The sequence below is a fragment of the Coturnix japonica genome, chromosome 2 (genome assembly GCF_001577835.2).
Source record: "Coturnix japonica isolate 7356 chromosome 2, Coturnix japonica 2.1, whole genome shotgun sequence".
Lineage (NCBI taxonomy): Eukaryota > Metazoa > Chordata > Aves > Galliformes > Phasianidae > Coturnix > Coturnix japonica.
In genome coordinates, this window is record NC_029517.1 from 55,877,152 (window position 1) to 55,896,481 (window position 19,330).

General features: G+C 34.7%; 1 protein-coding gene across 7 annotated transcripts in view; it reads right to left on the minus strand.

Annotated features, from left to right (window-relative positions):
- CDH18 (cadherin 18) overlaps window positions 1-19,330 on the minus strand; it is a 450,693-nt gene that overhangs the window by 146,115 nt on the left and 285,248 nt on the right. For all 7 annotated transcript variants that reach the window (XM_032442471.1, XM_032442473.1, XM_015854439.2 and 4 more), the window contains one exon: window positions 7,257-7,737. In XM_032442471.1, the coding sequence (XP_032298362.1) occupies window positions 7,257-7,484 (228 nt within the window). In that variant the 5' untranslated portion in view covers window positions 7,485-7,737. The remainder of the gene's footprint in view (window positions 1-7,256; window positions 7,738-19,330) is intronic.

The window sequence follows — 19,330 nt, forward strand, 5'->3', positions numbered from 1 at the left end:
TGCCTGAAATCTTAGAGAATGTCAATAAAGTAATTAGCATTATTGAGGCCCTGTATCAAGAATCACTTTTATTGGAGACATTGATTTTTCATGTCTACATAAAAATTCAACCTTTAAGATTCTCTTGATTCTTATCTTGATCCTTTCCAGTGATCTAATTAGCAGAAAAGTGTAGATATTTAGAATATAATCATATTCCCCACCACCACTAAGACAAATGATTTTGCTAGTACATTCCTTTTGTTATTTTATCCACTGGTGTCTTAGAAAAAAATAAATAAATAATAATAATAATGTTTACTACACAAAAACGTATTGTGCAATTAACAAACAAAATTACCTGCTAATATGTAAAGAAGCATCCACCCTAAAAACAACAACCATCTCAGTAATGGCAAGCTTCAGCCCAAATTTTAAAGCCAATGCAATTGGCTGAAAAATCATAACAGCTTAAGCAGAAATAAGGCTCGTTTACCTTGTAAAATCTTCTGCTAAGTTTTATAATTAATTTTTCCAAGAACACTTAGCTACCTACCTACTTTCAATTTACAATTTGGATATTTTAAACCATCCAATAGAAAAAGAGTAAACATTGGACATTTTGATAAGTTGAAACATCTCAACATTTTTTACCACTTATATTATATCTTACTCCACTCTGGCACTCTGTTATTTTATTCTCCAATTTAGGCATTCGCCCCTGTAGACAAGGATGAGAACCCTGTAATACTCTTGTACTTGAGGGAAAGAATATAGTATATAATAACCCAAAAAACTTAAAGAGTGGTTCAGGACGTGAGACTCTTTATGTATACTGGTACATATAGAATTAGCTACAACTAGTCAAATCCTGACATTACAAGACATTTTTAGTTTCCAGGTAAAGCATTTATTTCTCTTCAGAAGAATTCAGTCTTGTACAAGGTTTTAATTCTTCTTGAGTGTGTCTATTTAAAGGAGAAATAGCAGTTCATTCTGAAAGATATACAGTACAGCTGTTCAATGTATAGAATGTTTCAAAATGTCAGCTGCTGGTATGAATTTATGAGTGTGTGAAACTTATGAAATGGTAGAGAAGAAAAAAATGTAAGGAAGAAAAAGTAGTGGTCAAGTTGTGTAAAGACTTTTTGTGTCCATAAAGAGTCTCAAAGAATATTAGATCACCTCAACAAAATTACTTTGAACCATTAACTGAGGCAATCAACTCCACTCAGTGCACTGATGTTCCACAAGACTGACAAACTGTATAAAGCTTTCTCACAAAACCAGCATTATTTTGACATAAACGACCAAGTTTCTTCCTGGTGCCATTGCACATCAACTTAAATGAAGTTAAACCAGGTAAATACTATATCCCATGTCTTTGGTTTGAGAGTGAACTTCAGTGTGTTAATGCTTTTCTGTTTGTTTTTTTGTCAAGTCAAAATGCCCTTGTCAGTTGGTATAAAGCCATTTTCTGTCTCAGGGTTGCAATGCAATAACTCTCTAGGAGAATGTCAGATTGATCAGGCTGATGAAAGCACTTGCTTCTTTTGATTTTTCCCAAGAGAACATTCCAATGTTTAGAAATACCTCTTTGAAAATAATAAATAAAAACTAAAGGTCCACAACATTGTATGACTGGTAGAACTTGAATAAAGTGCCCGCATCCTCTCAAAAATGGACTTATTTAGTGAATAAAGACAGCATTATGACCAGCATGAAGGCAACACAGGAAAATGACTATCATTGGAACTCAAGAAAAAGCAAGTGCACTTTTGAATTTCTTGTATGAAAAGACTTGGGTGGCAAGTCCTTATCCAGCTGTTTGTAAAAATAAGCAGAAAATGAGGCAGCTGATATCATATAGGACCATATAATGTCACACGTTACTAACTTCAGGTCACAAAATAGCAGTATGATGGAGAGGGGCCACTTCCTCAGCTTCTCGGTAAACCTGCTCCTTGAGCAACAGTAGGAGATAGAAAAAAAGAAATATACACTGTCCTGTCTGACCATTGTCAGCTTCCCATCAACTTAAATGGCAGTGAATTAAGATGTTATTCATGGTGACATGAATGAGGATCTGCAGGGAGCAGAAAGCCATAAACATGGGTACAAGGTCCAATAAAACCAATTGTTAGTGACCTGCACATAAGAGAGAAACTGTAAGGGAAGGAACATGTGCGATATAAAGTAAAAAGGATGTATTAAAGTACATAGTTCTATGTATCCAATACCAACACCTATAACTTCAGACTCATGGATTCTTCTGGAGAGATCCTCCAGAAAAAGCTGGAGACATCTCTCAGCCTTAAAATGAATTAAAATAGTTTAAATGATTCCTTAAAAATTAACTCTATTGATTCAATGTTGATTTTGCTTACTTCAAAGAACCCCTAGAATTAAAAAAAAAAAAAAAAAAAAAAAGCACAAATAAAAATCTTTTTCACACCAAACATATTACATTTGAAATTTAAAAGCTTGCTGAGCCCAAACTCCATTCCTTTTCATTATGCTTTCTTTTCTTTTTCTACATAAGTAAATTTGAATGAAAAAATTTTAAGAAGCAAAGTCCATAACAAGAACAGAAGAATGTTCATTTGCACATTGGTGTTTTCATTGCTACCAGGCTTTTGCTAGACAGACGAAAATTATTTTGCCTAAATATATTATTTGTAAAAGGAGCAACTTAAATAGTAGAAAATTGGATACACATTGTTCTGGATGCTCTTTATGCCCCTCATACTCATTTTACAAAGCGATGACAACGGTCAGCAGTCCATGTGCAAAATCTCTGGATTGTAGCATTTAAACCTACCTTTTAATTTTCTTTAAATTAAAATAAAACCACTTTTTAAATTACACCAAATTTTGGAACACACTTGGAAGTGGTTCCATACTTCCCTACACACCCCATCAAAACAAAGTATTTTTGTATTTCAGGTAGAAGAACTGAGTAAACTAAGAATCACTCTCTCTATCCCCCAAATTTGGGAATAACAGTTGTTAGAAAGCTATACACAACTGAATACCTGAAAAGCCATCCCTGCCTTGAAGGGTACATTTGAAGTGGATTTAGAGGTACATATTTAGTATTTCAAAGATTCAGAGGGTCTACAGAGAAATCAGCTGTCAGTCCTATTCATTACATTCTTGTGCTATTCCCTCTAATAGCATGACTCACTCAGATTCTAACCAATATCAATCTCCCCTTTTACACTACACATTTATTTCTCTCCCCAAAGTCAAAAACACAGTGAATGTGTAGTTATGACCTGCTTCCAGTGTAACTTTTAAGTAATATCACAGGGACTAGACAGCTACTCTGGAGACAAAGACATTGAAAATGAAAAAGAACGTTAAGGATACACTTTCTTTTTCTTTTCTCTCTTAAAATTGTCTGCTTTTTTGCTCTGCAGTTCCTGACACATGAATTATTACACTCAAAAACATGGAGGAAATGCAAAGGAAATACAACTTGCAGGAGAAATGTTAGTTTTCAGCACTACAGCACAAAGTATTCTAAGTTTCCTCATGAAGGTCTTAATTCCCCTGAATGGGGAACACAAGTGGTACCTGACCACCTCACAGCACTCTTAGTAGTCCCTTTTTCAGTACTCACAGTCACATTTTAATTAATATAGTTTTCATCTGGGAATGCAAAGTCCCACTTTTGTCTTGTAGCTGGAAGCTCAGTTCTGTGGATTCAACTGCTTGGGTCAAGGGCATTTGTTCCTGCTTAATGAAATTTCTTCATTGCTCACATGCGCATACACACAGAGATAAGCAGTCTGTCTGAATACTGTTAGATATCATTGATCTTAGGAAGCTTTCAAGAAAGCCTCCCCAGATAATTCATGATTGTAGAAAAAAAAGCCAACGTGGTTTTAACTTCTTTACAGGTTATCTTTTTAAATACCAAACTGTTCTTGGAGTTGTCTTTTAGGGGAAACAAGATATGAAACACTGAAAACTGATCCCAAATGAAACAACAGAGAACCAGTTCAATGATGCCAGTAACATGGAAAATATTTAAAATCTACAAAAAGTTTGTTTCTTATTTCTATCACAACCTTATTTTTCCAAGACCTGTGTTTTGTTATGTTCCTTGTTTCTATAAAAGTCTCATAAGCATTAATAATAAAGATTAATTTTATACAGATTTCTAGTCTCCAAACTGTATTTTCTTACAGAAAAGAAGTAATGACTGAGAAATGGAGATACATCTGATACTAAAATATAAAGATGACTTGTTGTCCTAACTTTTGATGTATAACAGATGATAGCAGCAAAAAAATCCATACTCTTGACAGTCATTTCTTCATTGAGAAACTTGACTATATTCATTGCAGGCCTACCCTATTCTTGTCCCCAGTGTGCATTTCCATGACAATGACTGTAATCATTATAACAGCATTCTACATAATGAAACTGCTTTCTGTGATGCTCCTTCCGAATCGGGTGCGAAAAATGTGAAAGGACAGATATCAAATGGCAAAACACTCACCAGTGAAGCAGAGTAGTCTACAAAATAAATAACTGACAGAATTGATAGGGTGCTGCCATTGAGTGGAAGACTATAATTAAAGGGAAACATTCATGTTGCCTTCTTTCATAATCTGAGGGGTTTTCAAAGAAAATCTCTTATTCAATTAGTCAGGTCAAATGAGGCCTTCTGAGGTAAGTATAATTAAATGCAACATCAACTAAACACCTATTCTATAAAATGAAAAGCAAATCATGTACAATGATTACTACTCAAACTTATTACTAACATTACATCAGTCTCACCCAGCCATTTCTTTTCTTCCAAATTAAAAATAAATGAATGAAGTAATGTGATTGATATTTGCAGTAAATCAGATCATCAGAACCACCACAACTTCATTTACCAAATATTGAGCATAGCTGCTTCTAAGTCCCACAAAACTTCTGCAAAAACGAGTTTAAAAATGTTCTGATATGCACAGCGTAGAAAATGATGCACACCATAGGGAATTCTTACAGGAATAGGAAGTAAAATATTGGTAGGTACAGAGGAAGAAATATCCTCAGATAAGGCATGTGCTTCTGACCACAAAGGATTTATCACAATCCTATTCATTGATCTTTCTAAATGTAGCATTAATACAGAGGTTAGAGGATGAAATAATATTTTCAGCATTATCATAGCAACATAAAATTGAAAGGGATCACCCTATAGGTCACCAAATCCAGGTGTCTTCTCTTTCATGTAATCATGTTTGAAAATGCTATCATAAAGACAAGTGTGCTTTACTTTGAAATCCTTTCAGATCCTGTCCACTCTTCCTATTAACAGCCTCTTTGAGAATCTCATTTATTTTCTTATTTCCATCCTACATTGACTCACAGTGAGCAAAACCTAACTTTTTTCAGGTACAAGCTCAATCAACTTAAATAGGTCTCTCTCCCCTGTGGTTACCTCTGAAGTGTATTTATTATATAAATACATACTCTGCTATTATTTTTGATGGCAATTATCCAATCATATTCTACCTTCCATCTCCAGTCCCAACCACAATGTTGGATTTTCTGCATGTAGCTTCACAAGTGAATTCATTTTTCTTGGACAAAATTAAAGACAGCAGTAAACACATTAGCACTATTTTGTACAATAGCTATAATACTACCTTGTCTTTCTTTTTACTATCTCAGGTTTTTCATCTTCAAATCATATCTACCTTATTTAATGTATAACAGTAGAAACTATAATCGATCTGATTAACCAGGTTTTACTCTTTCTCTGTCCCTTACACTTGAAGGATCAACAATGTATAGCTATTGAAATTCATGATATTGTTCTACATGAGCCTTATTATACAGTGCTCTTGCTGGTTACCCTGAATCTCGATGTACCCATACTGTATTCTTCATGCTATCTAGCTTTATACAGATAATCTTTTGATTCTCCTGCATAGTCCCACATGTTCATGGAATATTTCTTCTGTTACAAACTCACAGATGAAAATGTTAATCAAACTAACATGGTCTCTGCAGAAATATTCCCTCATCACCTCACCTACCTTAAAAACTTTTAACTCAACGTAACTTGCTATCTCCATTTAGAAATGTCCTTCCCAGGCTACATTTCCTGTGCAAATCCTAAAGATTTTCTGTGTGTCAAGTACTTGGCATCTTACTAAGGCTGGCCTAACAAAATAGAGCATTTTGCTGATTTTTGTGTTGACAGTATCTTACATGCAAATGCTCCAGTTGCTATTTTGAGTTGAGATTATACTGTTCAAATTTGAAAGCCCTGGCTACCAGACATCTGTGATTTCAGGAGCTACTGGTTTCCTTGGATATTTTGCATATTCTAAAATACACTTTAAAGATTTTCATCTTGAGGGCAAAATGAAGGCAAAATAAAATAGAACATTTCCCATGCTATATTTCCATTAACCATATTTCTCATATTCAACATATTTCTCCAATTTCATTAAGGAAATAAAGATTCTTCTAGATTTCATAATAAGAAATTCAATCATTACGCTGAGAGCATTCAGGGTGAGAAAACTCCATCTGTCATACGTCCTGCAATAAAGCTATACATAATGATTTCTGTGCTTGTTGATTTTTTTTTTTAATGTAAATTTAAAACAGAAATTATATAGTCAATACCACACATCATAAACTAAAATTGGACAGTCTACAACTGCACCAGTATAAACCTTATGCCTGAAACACACTATGTAAATAAAAACATAAATATAAGGCCTGTTGTTTCTACAGACTTCTTATGAGTAATAACAAACAACAAACCGCCTGCATCTCATTATAAGAATGCCACAGGGAGATTTCCCTTTGAAGGAGACCTTTTCCAACTTACCCTTAAATATTTGAATTAATATCTTCTTGAATCTGGACTGTATTTATTATATTCCCTGAAGTAAGACTGAACCTTATTTTGTAATACTCCACAAAAAGGACTTAGCACTGACATATTTAAGTATTATTAACTTAGGGGTCTACAGAATCTGATGTAAGACACACTCACTGCATGTGCAGCTGAGCTCAGAAGAAATACTTCATCCTATTTGCTTTTATTGATATTTCTGCAATAAACAATAAACAATACAATAAACACAGAGATCATACTTAGGGAACTGGTAAGCTCACTGTGCTTGTATGTAACAACCTGAGAGGTGCCCAACCTTAAAATGAGATGACGCCTAAGAATACACCTGGTTTTCTTCTATCAGTGCCACATTTCAGAGGATGGAAAAATAAAAACAAAAAGATAATGACCTTACCTTTCCTACATATTGAGGATCTGGTCCCATGTGTTCTTCTAAAACAAAGAACTGATTCCACACCCATCCACGCTTAGGACGATGATGTACTTCTGTTTCACCTTCTATGTGTTTGGTTTGATTTCTAGTCACCTTGATGGAGCCATGATGAGCAGCTCCATAACACCTCTGCACAAAACAGAGACAAACTAGGACTGGGCAGATACAAGATGTACTTGTAATTCTCATTGTAGGATAAGGTTCCTGTTCAAGGTTTTCTTTCTCTTGTCTTTTTCAGCTGTAATCCTTTAAAAATCTCTTGAGATGGAAGGTGAAGCTTGGTTCAGAAATACAGTCCAACAAGTGTTTTTCTGCGTGTTCATGGCTTAGCTGCCCATTGGGGGAAGCTCAAACTATATTTACATTATGAAAAGCTGACTGGAAAAATTGATATTTCTTCTGAGGTCTTCACCATAGAGCTCCACAGACGACCATTTTCTATCTAATAGGGAAAGAAAAAAAACCACTTACTCATCACTAAAACCAGTAATTTTCAGCTTTTTGACCCCAGATTACACTCACAGCTGTATTAGCTAGACTCTCAAAGACTCTTGATCTAACTAAAATTTCAGTCCTTTCTGTAAAAGTGCTTTTGATTGTTTTTATTAAAATACCTTAAGATTTTGTATGTTTTTTTCCAAGCTATGAAGAACATACAACTCATTAAAAGCTTAATGACCTGGGCAAGTTAAATTGGTCATTACCTGCAAATAAATCACTGATCTGGTCTGGCAGTTAAATAAATTCATGGCTTCAGTGTCACTAGACAGATAAGGACTGACAATTCATTTCAGATAAGTTCTCCATCTTCCATACACTGCACAGAGATCCAACATTGTGAAAAATACCATAGCTATCATGGCTTTCAAAGGAAAGTCTCCAAAACGGGCTTTGAGAATTCTAAATGAGTATCAGAGCATATTGAAAGAGACTTTCTGTCAAAATGTGCATTTTTACTCATTGTCCTTTACTTAAATTCCAACCAATATCATACTGGCATTTCATAAAATTAGATCGTATTGACACAAAATTCAGATATTCCTGTTTAAATGATTATTTTAATAGAAGGACCAAAGTTGCCAATGACAGTATTTTCTCAGCTGAAAAAGAAAAGTACAATCTTTTTTTACACATCAGTAAAATATGAAAACATACACAGAAGTTTATGTTGTATATAAAGCAAAATTCCTTGGAAAAAAAGAGCTGCTTTGGCTTTGTTTAGCTACCATGAAGGCATTAAAATTTACATGAACTTGCAAACAGAAAGAAAAGAAAATTTTTTCTCACAATAATGGAAGAGTACTTCAGAACTTTTCTGTGCATTAAAAATACCCATTACTGACATAATTTATTTTGCCATTACTCATTTTATTACAGAAGGTTGTGCTGAAGTAAGGGAAGACCACTAGTCACCTATGTCTGGGGTGGAGTTAAAAAAAGAAACTCAGTACAGTATTTTCGACTGGAGAAAGGAACTCTCAGCATTCAGATTTACCCTTCTTTCTGTTTCTGTATCAACATAAGCACCCACCAAACCCTAGAAAGACCAAGCTGTGGATCACTTAAAAGACTCACATCCCATTTGAGAACAGTTTTCATATATCAACAATGTATTGTTACTTTGTTTACATACAAATGTGATGTAATAGGAATTTTTCCGAGCTAAATGTTGCATCAAGTCATACTACAGAATAAATCCGGACATACCAACTTACATTTGTTTCTAACTGCAGCTTCCACCTTGACTTCCCCACCTTTCTGCGCTCTTTCCTTATTCATGCTAGTTTTGCCTTGAGGAATAAAGTTTCCTCCTAAAGATTCCTATATTTGCAGATGAGCTGCTTAAATAAATACTTAAGTCACTGTTATATTTCAGGTGCCCATTAAATTAAATGGTAGTTTACAAAACAGTAAGTCTGCTGTATTTTATTTATTCAAGTACTATTTTTCTTCCTCTTGTTTCCATCTTGGGAAATGCCTGGGAGCCATTTATAACACTATTACTGGTGCATAATAATGTAAACATATATATATATATATATATATATATATATATATATATAAGGTGCACTGAGATTTCTTAGATGGCACATTTAAAATGTATTTAAAATCATTACTACTAAACTTTCCTTCATAAAAATTGTGAGGATGATACTAGTGGAAAACATACTTTCTAAAAGAATAAATATAAATGAGTGCAGAATATAGCAATAAATCAAGGTTTGTTTCTCACTCCTCTCAGAAGTCATCCACAGAGTAAACTCAAAAACACCAAGATGGATCACATAAACTGTGTTACTTACACGATTAAAACAATAGTAATTTTTAAAAGTGCCAAAATTCAAAGGGCTTCTTCACCTCTTACATGTCTGCTCTTTTTAGGCTTAACAGTAAGGAGAAGAAAGGGAATTAAGTGAATTTACTTTGTTTCAAAAACACTGTTATTTAATTCCATTCAGAGATTATTAATTAAACACACCAAAAATTGAAGGTTTTCTTTTGTTGTTGTTTTGTTTTGTTTAGTTTTTTATTATTCTGCAAATCTTTTAAAATTAGAGAGAGAGAAAAGATTATGACAATGGAGTCTGTTTCCTGTTATAAGCAGGAATTCAGGCTTCAAGAGTTACTGAATTGTATTTGAAGCCTGGAGATCATTTCCATATGAGAAGTTCAACAATTAAAGGAAGAAGGATATGTAATGAAGATTCTTTGAAATGTTTTGGCTCTTGTAAACTTATATTAAAACCAAAGCCTAATTAATGCTCAGTGTAAAGCTTTTCTTAGTTACTCAGCATCCTTCTACTAAAGGTCTACTAAAAACATTCATTTAAATATAAATAAACAAAACAAAACAATCTGCCATGAAGACAGCAAAGCTCGTCTACAGAAGGCAAGTACAGATGGGAAGATCTGAAATGGATAACAAGGAGATACAAAATATACAAAAATGTGAGCAACTGTAAAAGGAATGAACTTTCTGAAATGCCTTCATTTGCTGCCTTACATTCTCATAGTGAGCTTCTGACTGCTCAATGCTCATCTGTAGCTTCAGATTAAGTGTCCTGCTTTATGGATTTTGTTATAATGATGCATGCAGCTGCAAAGCAGTATTCTGTTATTGCTGTCTCCTGGGAGTCCTAATGAAAATGAGTTGTGTATCTCAAGAGACCGTCAGAATGAGTTAAAATTAAAATAAATAATTAAATAAGATGAGGTGGGAGAGTCCTACCAGCACTGCTGAATATCATTACAGGAGAGTAGTTACTGCTTAGCATGGCAGCAAGCCTCAGTAATGAACTCCCAGGAAACCAGTAAAAGCACAGTGATGCAAAATGTGTATGCACCAGGAGGAAATGCATCCTTAATAGTGGAGACTCATGCTGAATCTCAGTGTTTCCTATATCTCGTAATCAAATTGATCACATATCTGAATTCATTTGTATGATTCATTTTTGTAAATGCATATGCAGGGCAGCTCCACTTTTTTATTATTTTTTGTTTTTTTCATTTTTACATCTCCAAGGAGCCCTTTTCAGTCCCATTGTGATGAAGTTACAATTATTTATGGAACTTGTAATTAACTGCACTTTTCATTTATTTTCTGAATTCCCCCTTTGCACTCTGCCCTCAAGGCTTCTTCTCTGTCAGAACAAACCCTCACATTATCAAAATCTAACCAAATTCAATAACATTATTTGAATATAAACTAACAGACAGGAGAATAATCTTATTCTTTTTGCATTTCCTCTGCTTAGTCTATTGCCTACGTTACATCCTTCACCACTACAGAAATAATTTTATATTGATCTGGAGATCAAAGACAGAAAGATGAGCTCAGAATGGAATGAAAAGTTTGTTACTATTTTATCTTTCTGAAGAAGAGTTTCACAGATTGTCAACAACATATTTACAGCACTCCAGTGGAAATCTGACAAATAGTAGGGAAAAAAAAAAAAAAAAAAAAAAAAAAAAAAAAAAAAAAAAAAAAAGCAGTTAGATGAAGAGAAATAGCTCATCAAACTTATCTATAGTTGATCTCTGCTCTCTTTCCCGAAGCTGTGGTAGAGCTGAGATATTGGACTTTGCATAAGAAGATGAAGCATGATGTTTTTCTCAGACAACATAATACAAACAATGTACAACCATCTATTGAGCAATCCATTCTGCACCTACTGACAGAGACAGCAACCAAATTGTTTCAGAGAACATTTTAAAGCCGTATTACATACTGCTATCTTGTCCCTTCATTGCATATATGTTGTAGGTACGTCTACCAACATTAGAATAAATTAAAAAACAAAAAACACAGAAGAAATGTAGTTACATGTTTTAAGAAAATGTTTCAACATTGTAGCTCCGTACTGTCAGCTTTTTTTAGAAACTGGAAGTTCTGAAAGTTAATCTTTATCATATTGGAACTCAATCATATTCACGATGAAGCAGGTTGAATCTCATCTGTTCAAGCCAACCACCCCCTCTCATGGGTGAACAGTGTCCAAGGTGTGATTTTTTATACCTCTTTCACACTTTCACACAGTCCTTTGGTAAAAACCACTTCTACTCACAAAAATAAAATAAAATAAAATTAAAAAATAATACCAATCAAAAGAGATTCTGTTAAGCTTGAATTGACTTTATTTCACTTAACAAATTATTTTACATAACTATATTTTTCTTTAATTTAAGGAAATACAAAATCTATTGTGGAGATAAAGGTGTGGAAAAGTATGAGAAAAAAAAATTATCAAAAATAAGACTAGAAATTAGATATTATAAAAATTATAAAAGTATATTTATAAGATATTATAAAAGTAATAAGAAAAGTTAGAATAAGATTTAAAAAAAAAAAAAAAGACACTGAAAAATTAACTGAATAAATAAGATATAGAAGCAAACTGGAAAGTTCAACAGGAAAAAGCTGTAGCTGTGAAAGCTGCTTCATGAAGCTATCAGAGACATTTTTTTTTTTTTCCTAAGATTTAAATGTGTGTGTAAAAAAGCCACAAGGATTACAATTCCCGTGGATCATAAGAAACTCAGTTTAAATAGTTCAACAGGAACACAAGTAACGAAAACACTAACTGAAAACAAAAACCATGAAAGGAAATTCCACACAAAATGTGGGCATCTGTGATATGACATATCAAGATTGCCAAAAGAAGTGCAAATGTAGCTTTTAATCTCCTTTTTACCATCCATACCAGAGACACTTTTTCTTTTGCGGCATTCTAAAATAAAATATAACAACACTCCAGACAAACCCTTCCATTTAGAAAGCAAGTTGTTCCTCTGGAAAATAAATTATTATTCCACATAATAGAAACCTAATTTGACAGTACAGATAATGGTTGCAACATGCCTACTGCTGTAATTAGACATCCAAAATAAGACACTGCCCAAGAATTAATGAATTATTCTTCCAAATTGATTTTTTTAAAGTTAACAATAGCTGCATTGAATAAGCACTAATTTTTATTTATTTATTAAATTCATCAGATATCTCAGATAGTAAAATGTGATGAATTTATCAGTAGTGCACTGACTGACAGACATAAGTCAAACAATTCCTATTTAGAAGATTTGTTTCTCTTAGCTGCCTCAGCTGCCTCCATAGAGACAACATCAGATGCCTCGGTGAAATCTCCAGTCTTTAGTACATACCTTGTTCCTAAGTGCTCACAATCCAGACTATTTTCTAAATCTAAGAATCAATATTTTTCTCTCCCTAGTTCTTCCCTGTCTCAATGCAAAGATTATTCTCAAATATCCTTTTTACCTACTTCATTAGGCGCACTTCTTGTTTTTTAATTGAAATGTTCTATTTTACTAACTGAAAATTTTCAGTGCTTTAAATAAACTATAAATGCTCTGAATAAATAAATAAATAAATAAATAAATAAATAAATAAATAAAGCTCAGATATCCCCATGGGTTTAATTTGTGAAATGTGATCTTAGAGTTGAAATAATTTGGATTTCCAAGGTTTAATTAAACAATGCTTATGTTTTTGTTCTTTTTTTCTCTGTCTTACTTTAGACAATTAATACCTAAAAGCCGAACACATCACAAATTTATGTGAAACATAATTGTTTGTTCCAATCTTTTACTTTGTAAATTTATTTCAGCACACTAACTACACCTTGAGAATGAAAAGGAAAAAGGTACAGCCCAGAGAAAACTTTTCATCCATTAACACATTGACATTCCCAGTTTCCTGGTAAATTACTGACTGTTTGAATTATTAAATGAATGATTAAAGAAATATAAAACTTTCATTTAAAACTGTGGCTGCAGCCCTAACAATTAGCCAGCACTGACTTAAGTTTTGGAGAAAAGTCTGTCTATATTTTTCATTTAATTTCATTACTATTATTAAGGTAGTTTGCAGTCCACATTCCCTGTTAGCATAACAGGCCTTAATAAAATTACCTCACTGATTAGAACAGGTGGCAACATTTAAACCAGCCAGGTAACAAAACAGAATAGATACAGTATGAATACAAACTTTAGAGACAGAAAAGGTCCCGTGTACCTTACAGAAAGAGCTACGTGAACTGGAATTCACATTTCTTTTATGAAAAAAAAAAAAACCAAAAAAACCCAACAACAACAACAAAAAAAAACAAAACTTTAAAATAAGGCCTAGGAGCACATGCAATTAAAAGAGAATAGAAATCCTGAGCTACTGCAAGCATCTCTGTGCAGAACAACTTCCCACTAACACAGCTGGTTAAAATAGATTACTCATATATTATATCTAGATGGACAAAACCCCACTGGTGCTATCTAACAGCACATGAGGATGGATTGATAGCACAAAAACTAGAACAGTTTTAGGAGACAGACAATCATTAAAAATATTCAATAACTACTGAGCAGTTGGCATAATTTCTAATAAACATAAATTCAAGACGGTCTTATGCCAAAAGGTCAATATAGTAGTTTTAGGTAAAGAAAATTATAGAGAACAATATAGATGTGCGATGGAAATACCCTCTTCTGGTCTGATGTGTAGCTAATTATCAGATATGAACTTTCATGGGTTCCTGAATGGATAGCAGCAACTGAGGTATCACTTGAAAAAAGTAAATTCAACCACATCAAAGCTACGTAGCTAATCCAGCACATCATATGGCAAAGGACTGAACTTTCACACAGCCCCCACTAAAGGTTTCTAGGCAACATGAGACTCAGTGTGATACATAAACACAAAATAAAAGGACCTGTTTCTTTTTTAAACAGGAAAAACAAATCAACAACAAAAAACACCAACCAACCAACCAAGTTTTGTGTCCATCCTGTCCTTTCATTTTGGCTCTGCTACCATCATTTTTTGTGGGGTCTCTTTATTATTATTTTTTAACATATATATACCATCTATGTTCCTTAACAAAACCCATAACAAGGCAGAAAATTCATTGGAATTAGCATGTAATTCAAGTTATATTACTATAAAAGGAATTCTAAAAGTGCACCTAATCAACACTTCAGTTAGATGATAAACAAGATAAGCTATGACCTCAACTCTGCCATTAACGCTGAATAGCTCCAGTGAGCAGTAGCTATGGAGATGATTTAAAGCTCATTTATTCTAAATATATGTTGAAAACGGTTAATAAAAGACATTTTATATGATGGGTATATGAAGGCATTAAACACTATGAATCAATTAATTTGTTACCCTGCTAGTAAATGCATTTTATGAAAGACTGTAAATGGGCAGAGAAACACATCATCTTTCTTGAACAAAGAAAGATATGCAAAGTTTGCTAACAGAACAGGAACAGTAGTTAATTTGCAAACACATAGATGGGCAATTAACACCTATGTTGGTTAGTGGAAATAAGGCATTAAAACATGATTAAGGGATTCAAAGCCTGTCCTCAGCTGGCAATACAAAACCTTTCAATGTAACATAAGCAAGCATATAGCAACTTCCAGGTAATATCAGTGCTCTGCTGCAATGAACAACTTTGGAAATTTTGTTTCCAACTATACAATCTTACCACAATGCTACCGACAGAACAACACAGTAACACAATTACTTAGATAAAACCCAGCCACTGTTTCTATAACTGTAATTGCACACGCAGTGCTACTAGCCTTTTCATGCTGTGAAAGGAACAACTGTGAAACAGAGAAAGATGAATCACGAATCTGACTCACACCTTTCTCTTTGTCTCATCCAGAGACCAATCCACCTACAATTATATCTTCAGTTCATGTATGTCGTCAGGGACAATAAAGATATGCAAGATAGCACAAAGATCCTTTTATATTCCCAATGCAGCAGAGCCTTTTCTTATGTTTTGTTTCCCTTCCCGAGAAACCTGCTGGCAGAGTACAGATTTCAGTGATTTCTTGAGTCACTTCTCCCATTTATAAAGGTCAGGTCACTCAGTCAGGGAGCAGAGCAAATATATGAGACGCTGATGACCAATAACCCAGTTTAAATAGGAAGAACTTGGAACATTCTATTTGTATATAATCCACAGGTACTGTTTATTCTAAGAAATTTTTTCAAATTATAAATTCTCACCACTGTTTCTGAAATAATCTACTTTTTTAGGAATTTAACAACACAAGAATAAAACCAAACTTCTTAAAAAATCATTTTTAACATTATTTGCTGATGACCATCACAGTTATAAACAAACTAGCCCATTTTTCTTATGCTAGATTCAAGTAAAAAAACCCTGATTCTTACTATGTTAATATATTCTAGGGTTGTAGACATTATGGGAGCAAATGTCTACAGTAAGAATAAAAAGAAACTATTGCAGCTTCATTAAATTGTAGCTACATACAAAAAGAAGAATTTGTGTGTGGCTGATAAAACATTTCAAAATGCCCTGTTTATTTTTACAGTAAGCAAGGTTTTTGCGAAATCACCCAAATTTCAGCAGAAAGCAGCTTTGTTTAAGTCAGTTACTGGCAAAATAATACAAAAATACAAAGACCACCTTTCTTACTAACTACAAAGAAGAAAGAGTAACATGAATTATATTTCAGGTTTGAATTTTTGAGTGATATGTGAAATTAGAGCAAATTGCTACTGGCTTCAATGAACGCACCATAAAGTTTTTATCTACTGATTTGAAAAAACCCTGACACCACAAGTATAATTGTACAAAACTGAAATCAAGAAGAACCTTTGGGCATCATCTGGTCCAACCTGCTGCACAAAATAGGATTAGCTTCCAAGTTGGACAGAGCTTTATGGGTTTGCTGTAGGGTATGCCTGAGGGAAAGGAATATGTGTTGGCCTGGCATTAAGCTAGCTGAACAAGAGGTCAAAAGCCATCGAGTATGACAAAACTTGCTATACACAAAAGATTATAATGATATAAGAAGTTACAGAGAAGGAACAGCTGGATCTCATAGAGACTTGAAAAGCAGCTGAAATTCACAGACACTGAAGATGAGTACAGGACCCTTCCAGAGAGTAAAATATTGCAGAGTCCACACTATTGAGGTAACCATCTCAGCACTACTTTATGAAGTTGAGACTACCAAGGGAACACTATCAGAAATATTGAATCTGGATGCAATTTAAAAAAAAAAAAAAAAAAAAAGTCACAGATAAAGAAAAAATGAAATAATCAAATCTTCTATGGAAGTAAAACATTGAGGGGTAGCAGGCTGAAGTGCTGTGGAAAAGGATTTGGGGGTTCTGGTAGAAAGCAAGCTAAATGTAAGGAAGCAGAATGCCCTGGCAGCCCAAAAGGACAATCCTACCCTGGGGTACATCAGGCCCAGCACTGCCAGCCAGAAAGGGGGAAAATTTTTCCACTCTGCTCTGTGCAGCCTCACCTTTAAGCACTGTGGGCAGTTTGGGTGACACAATATAAGAAGGACATAAAACTATGTGAGAGGGTCCAAAGAAAAGCTACTAAGATTGGTATTGTCTAGAGAGCAAGATGTGTGAGGAATGGCTGAGGTCCCTGGGTTTGCTCAGCCTGGAGCAGAGATGATGACGGGAGGCCTCATGGTGACTCCAGCTCCCCAAATGGAGTGGATGGCAGCACTGAGCTCTGCTCTCATCATCATCTCTCTGACAGTGACAGTGTTTGAGGGAACAGCATGGAGCTCCTTCAAGGGAAGGCCAGGTTGGGGATGAGGAAAAGATTCTTCACTGAGAGGGCGGTCAGGCACTGGAACATGTTTCCCAGTACACCAAGCTTGTCAGAGTTAAAGAAGTGTTTGGACAGCACTCTTAGATATCTGGTTTGAATTTGGGGTGGCCCCATGTCAAGAATCACAGAATTATAAAAGTTGGAAGGGACCTCTGAAGATCATCAAATCTAACCCCCTTAAGTAGTAGGCTGTAATAGGAAAACGTTGAATAACTCCAGAGAAGGAGACGGCACAGCCTCTCTGAGTAGCTTGATCCAGTGCTTAGTGACATCCCCAAGAAGATCTTGATACAAGTCACACTCCAGTAACTCTTCTGCATAAGCAGCAACTCCAGTGTCACATCTAGCTGGCCTGTCTTTCCCAAGAAGTATGTAGCGATCCATGACAGCATCTCAGTCATGTGGACTGTCCCACAATGTCTTTGTGACCACAGTGAATTCATGGCCTTGCAATTATACAGAGATATCCAGTTCTTCCTGTTCATTTCCCATGCTGTGTGCATTGGTATACAGGCACTTCAGAGAAGAAAAGGGAGCAGAGGATGCAGGTTTCCCTAGAGGGATGCAAGAGGATCCCCCATAGCTATACACACCCTTTAGATGGTCAGTCTTCTGTTTGGACACAGAAGACAGCTGAAGAACATTTGTTACTCTCCTGGTAGGCCTGGTTTGTGCCCCAGTCAGTTGCAGTTGTATGAGCATTTTCATTTGGACCCCACCACTTAAGTACTTCAGTTTAAAGCCTATATCACTAGGTTAGCTAGCCTGCTGCCAGAGGTCTTCCTGTCTCTTCTAGATCGGTGAATCCCATCCCTCTCTGAAAGGTTATAATCTTCATAGAACATCCCATGGTAATAAAAAACAAAAACCTCATCTGAGCACCTGCCACGTAACCAGAAGCTGATATGCATTATACATTATTTCTGGCTTCCCCCCTTTCCTCCAGCAGGCAAAACTGAATAAAAGATAATTTGGGTACCTTTTTTTTTTTTTTTTTTTTTTCCCCACTTGTACTCCTGGGACTTTATAGTCTTCTTTGCTTCTGTCCACGTTCTGACTTCTAGTGTAATTCATGCAGGAGTTGGACTTGGTGATCCTTGTGAGTCACTTGCAATACAAAATATTTTACAAATTTGTCAACTTTGATTCTGTCACTCATGAATTCAACTCTGCAGATAGGGAATAATTTTAAAAGAAACAGTAGTGAATAACACTTACTGGCAGTTCCAAGATTTCTCCTGTGTTGATAATAGTAATAAACACCACAAGTAAAGAGACAGAAAAGCTAAGGAGATATGCATGTATGTAATGAGGTGATGGTCTCCGCTTGTGCCAAAGAAGGTTCAGGGTGGATACCACTCTGAAAGAGTAGCAGTGCAATGGAACAGGTTACCCACAACAGTTGTAGTCTCTGGAGGTGTTCAAGGAAATGGTAGATGTGGCACTGAGGCTGAGTAGGCACGGTGATGACATGCTGATGGTTGTACTAGATGATCTTAGAGGTCTTTTCCAATCTTAATAATTCTATCACTCCATGTCAAGTCAAAATTTGTATTTTTGATATCACACTGCTGAGACTTCTTTAAGTCACTGATTTTCCTCATAATATTTTTTTTTTCTGCCAACCATACTACAATCACTATTATCTTGAATTCTTCCCATCTCACTAAAAATGTTTTCTGTTTATATGGTAAAACTAGATTAGTCTCTGGATATACCAATCCTTTCATCATGATTAGCTTTCTCTGTTCTCTTGAAATGTACATACTGTGCATTTCTTTTATTATTATTATTATCCTTGTATCTTCTTTTCTCACTCTTCCAGCTTAGCTAGTATTAAACCATCAAGGTTCTCAATTTATTGTTTCCATCATCAGATGTGTTCAGTTCCATTTTAGA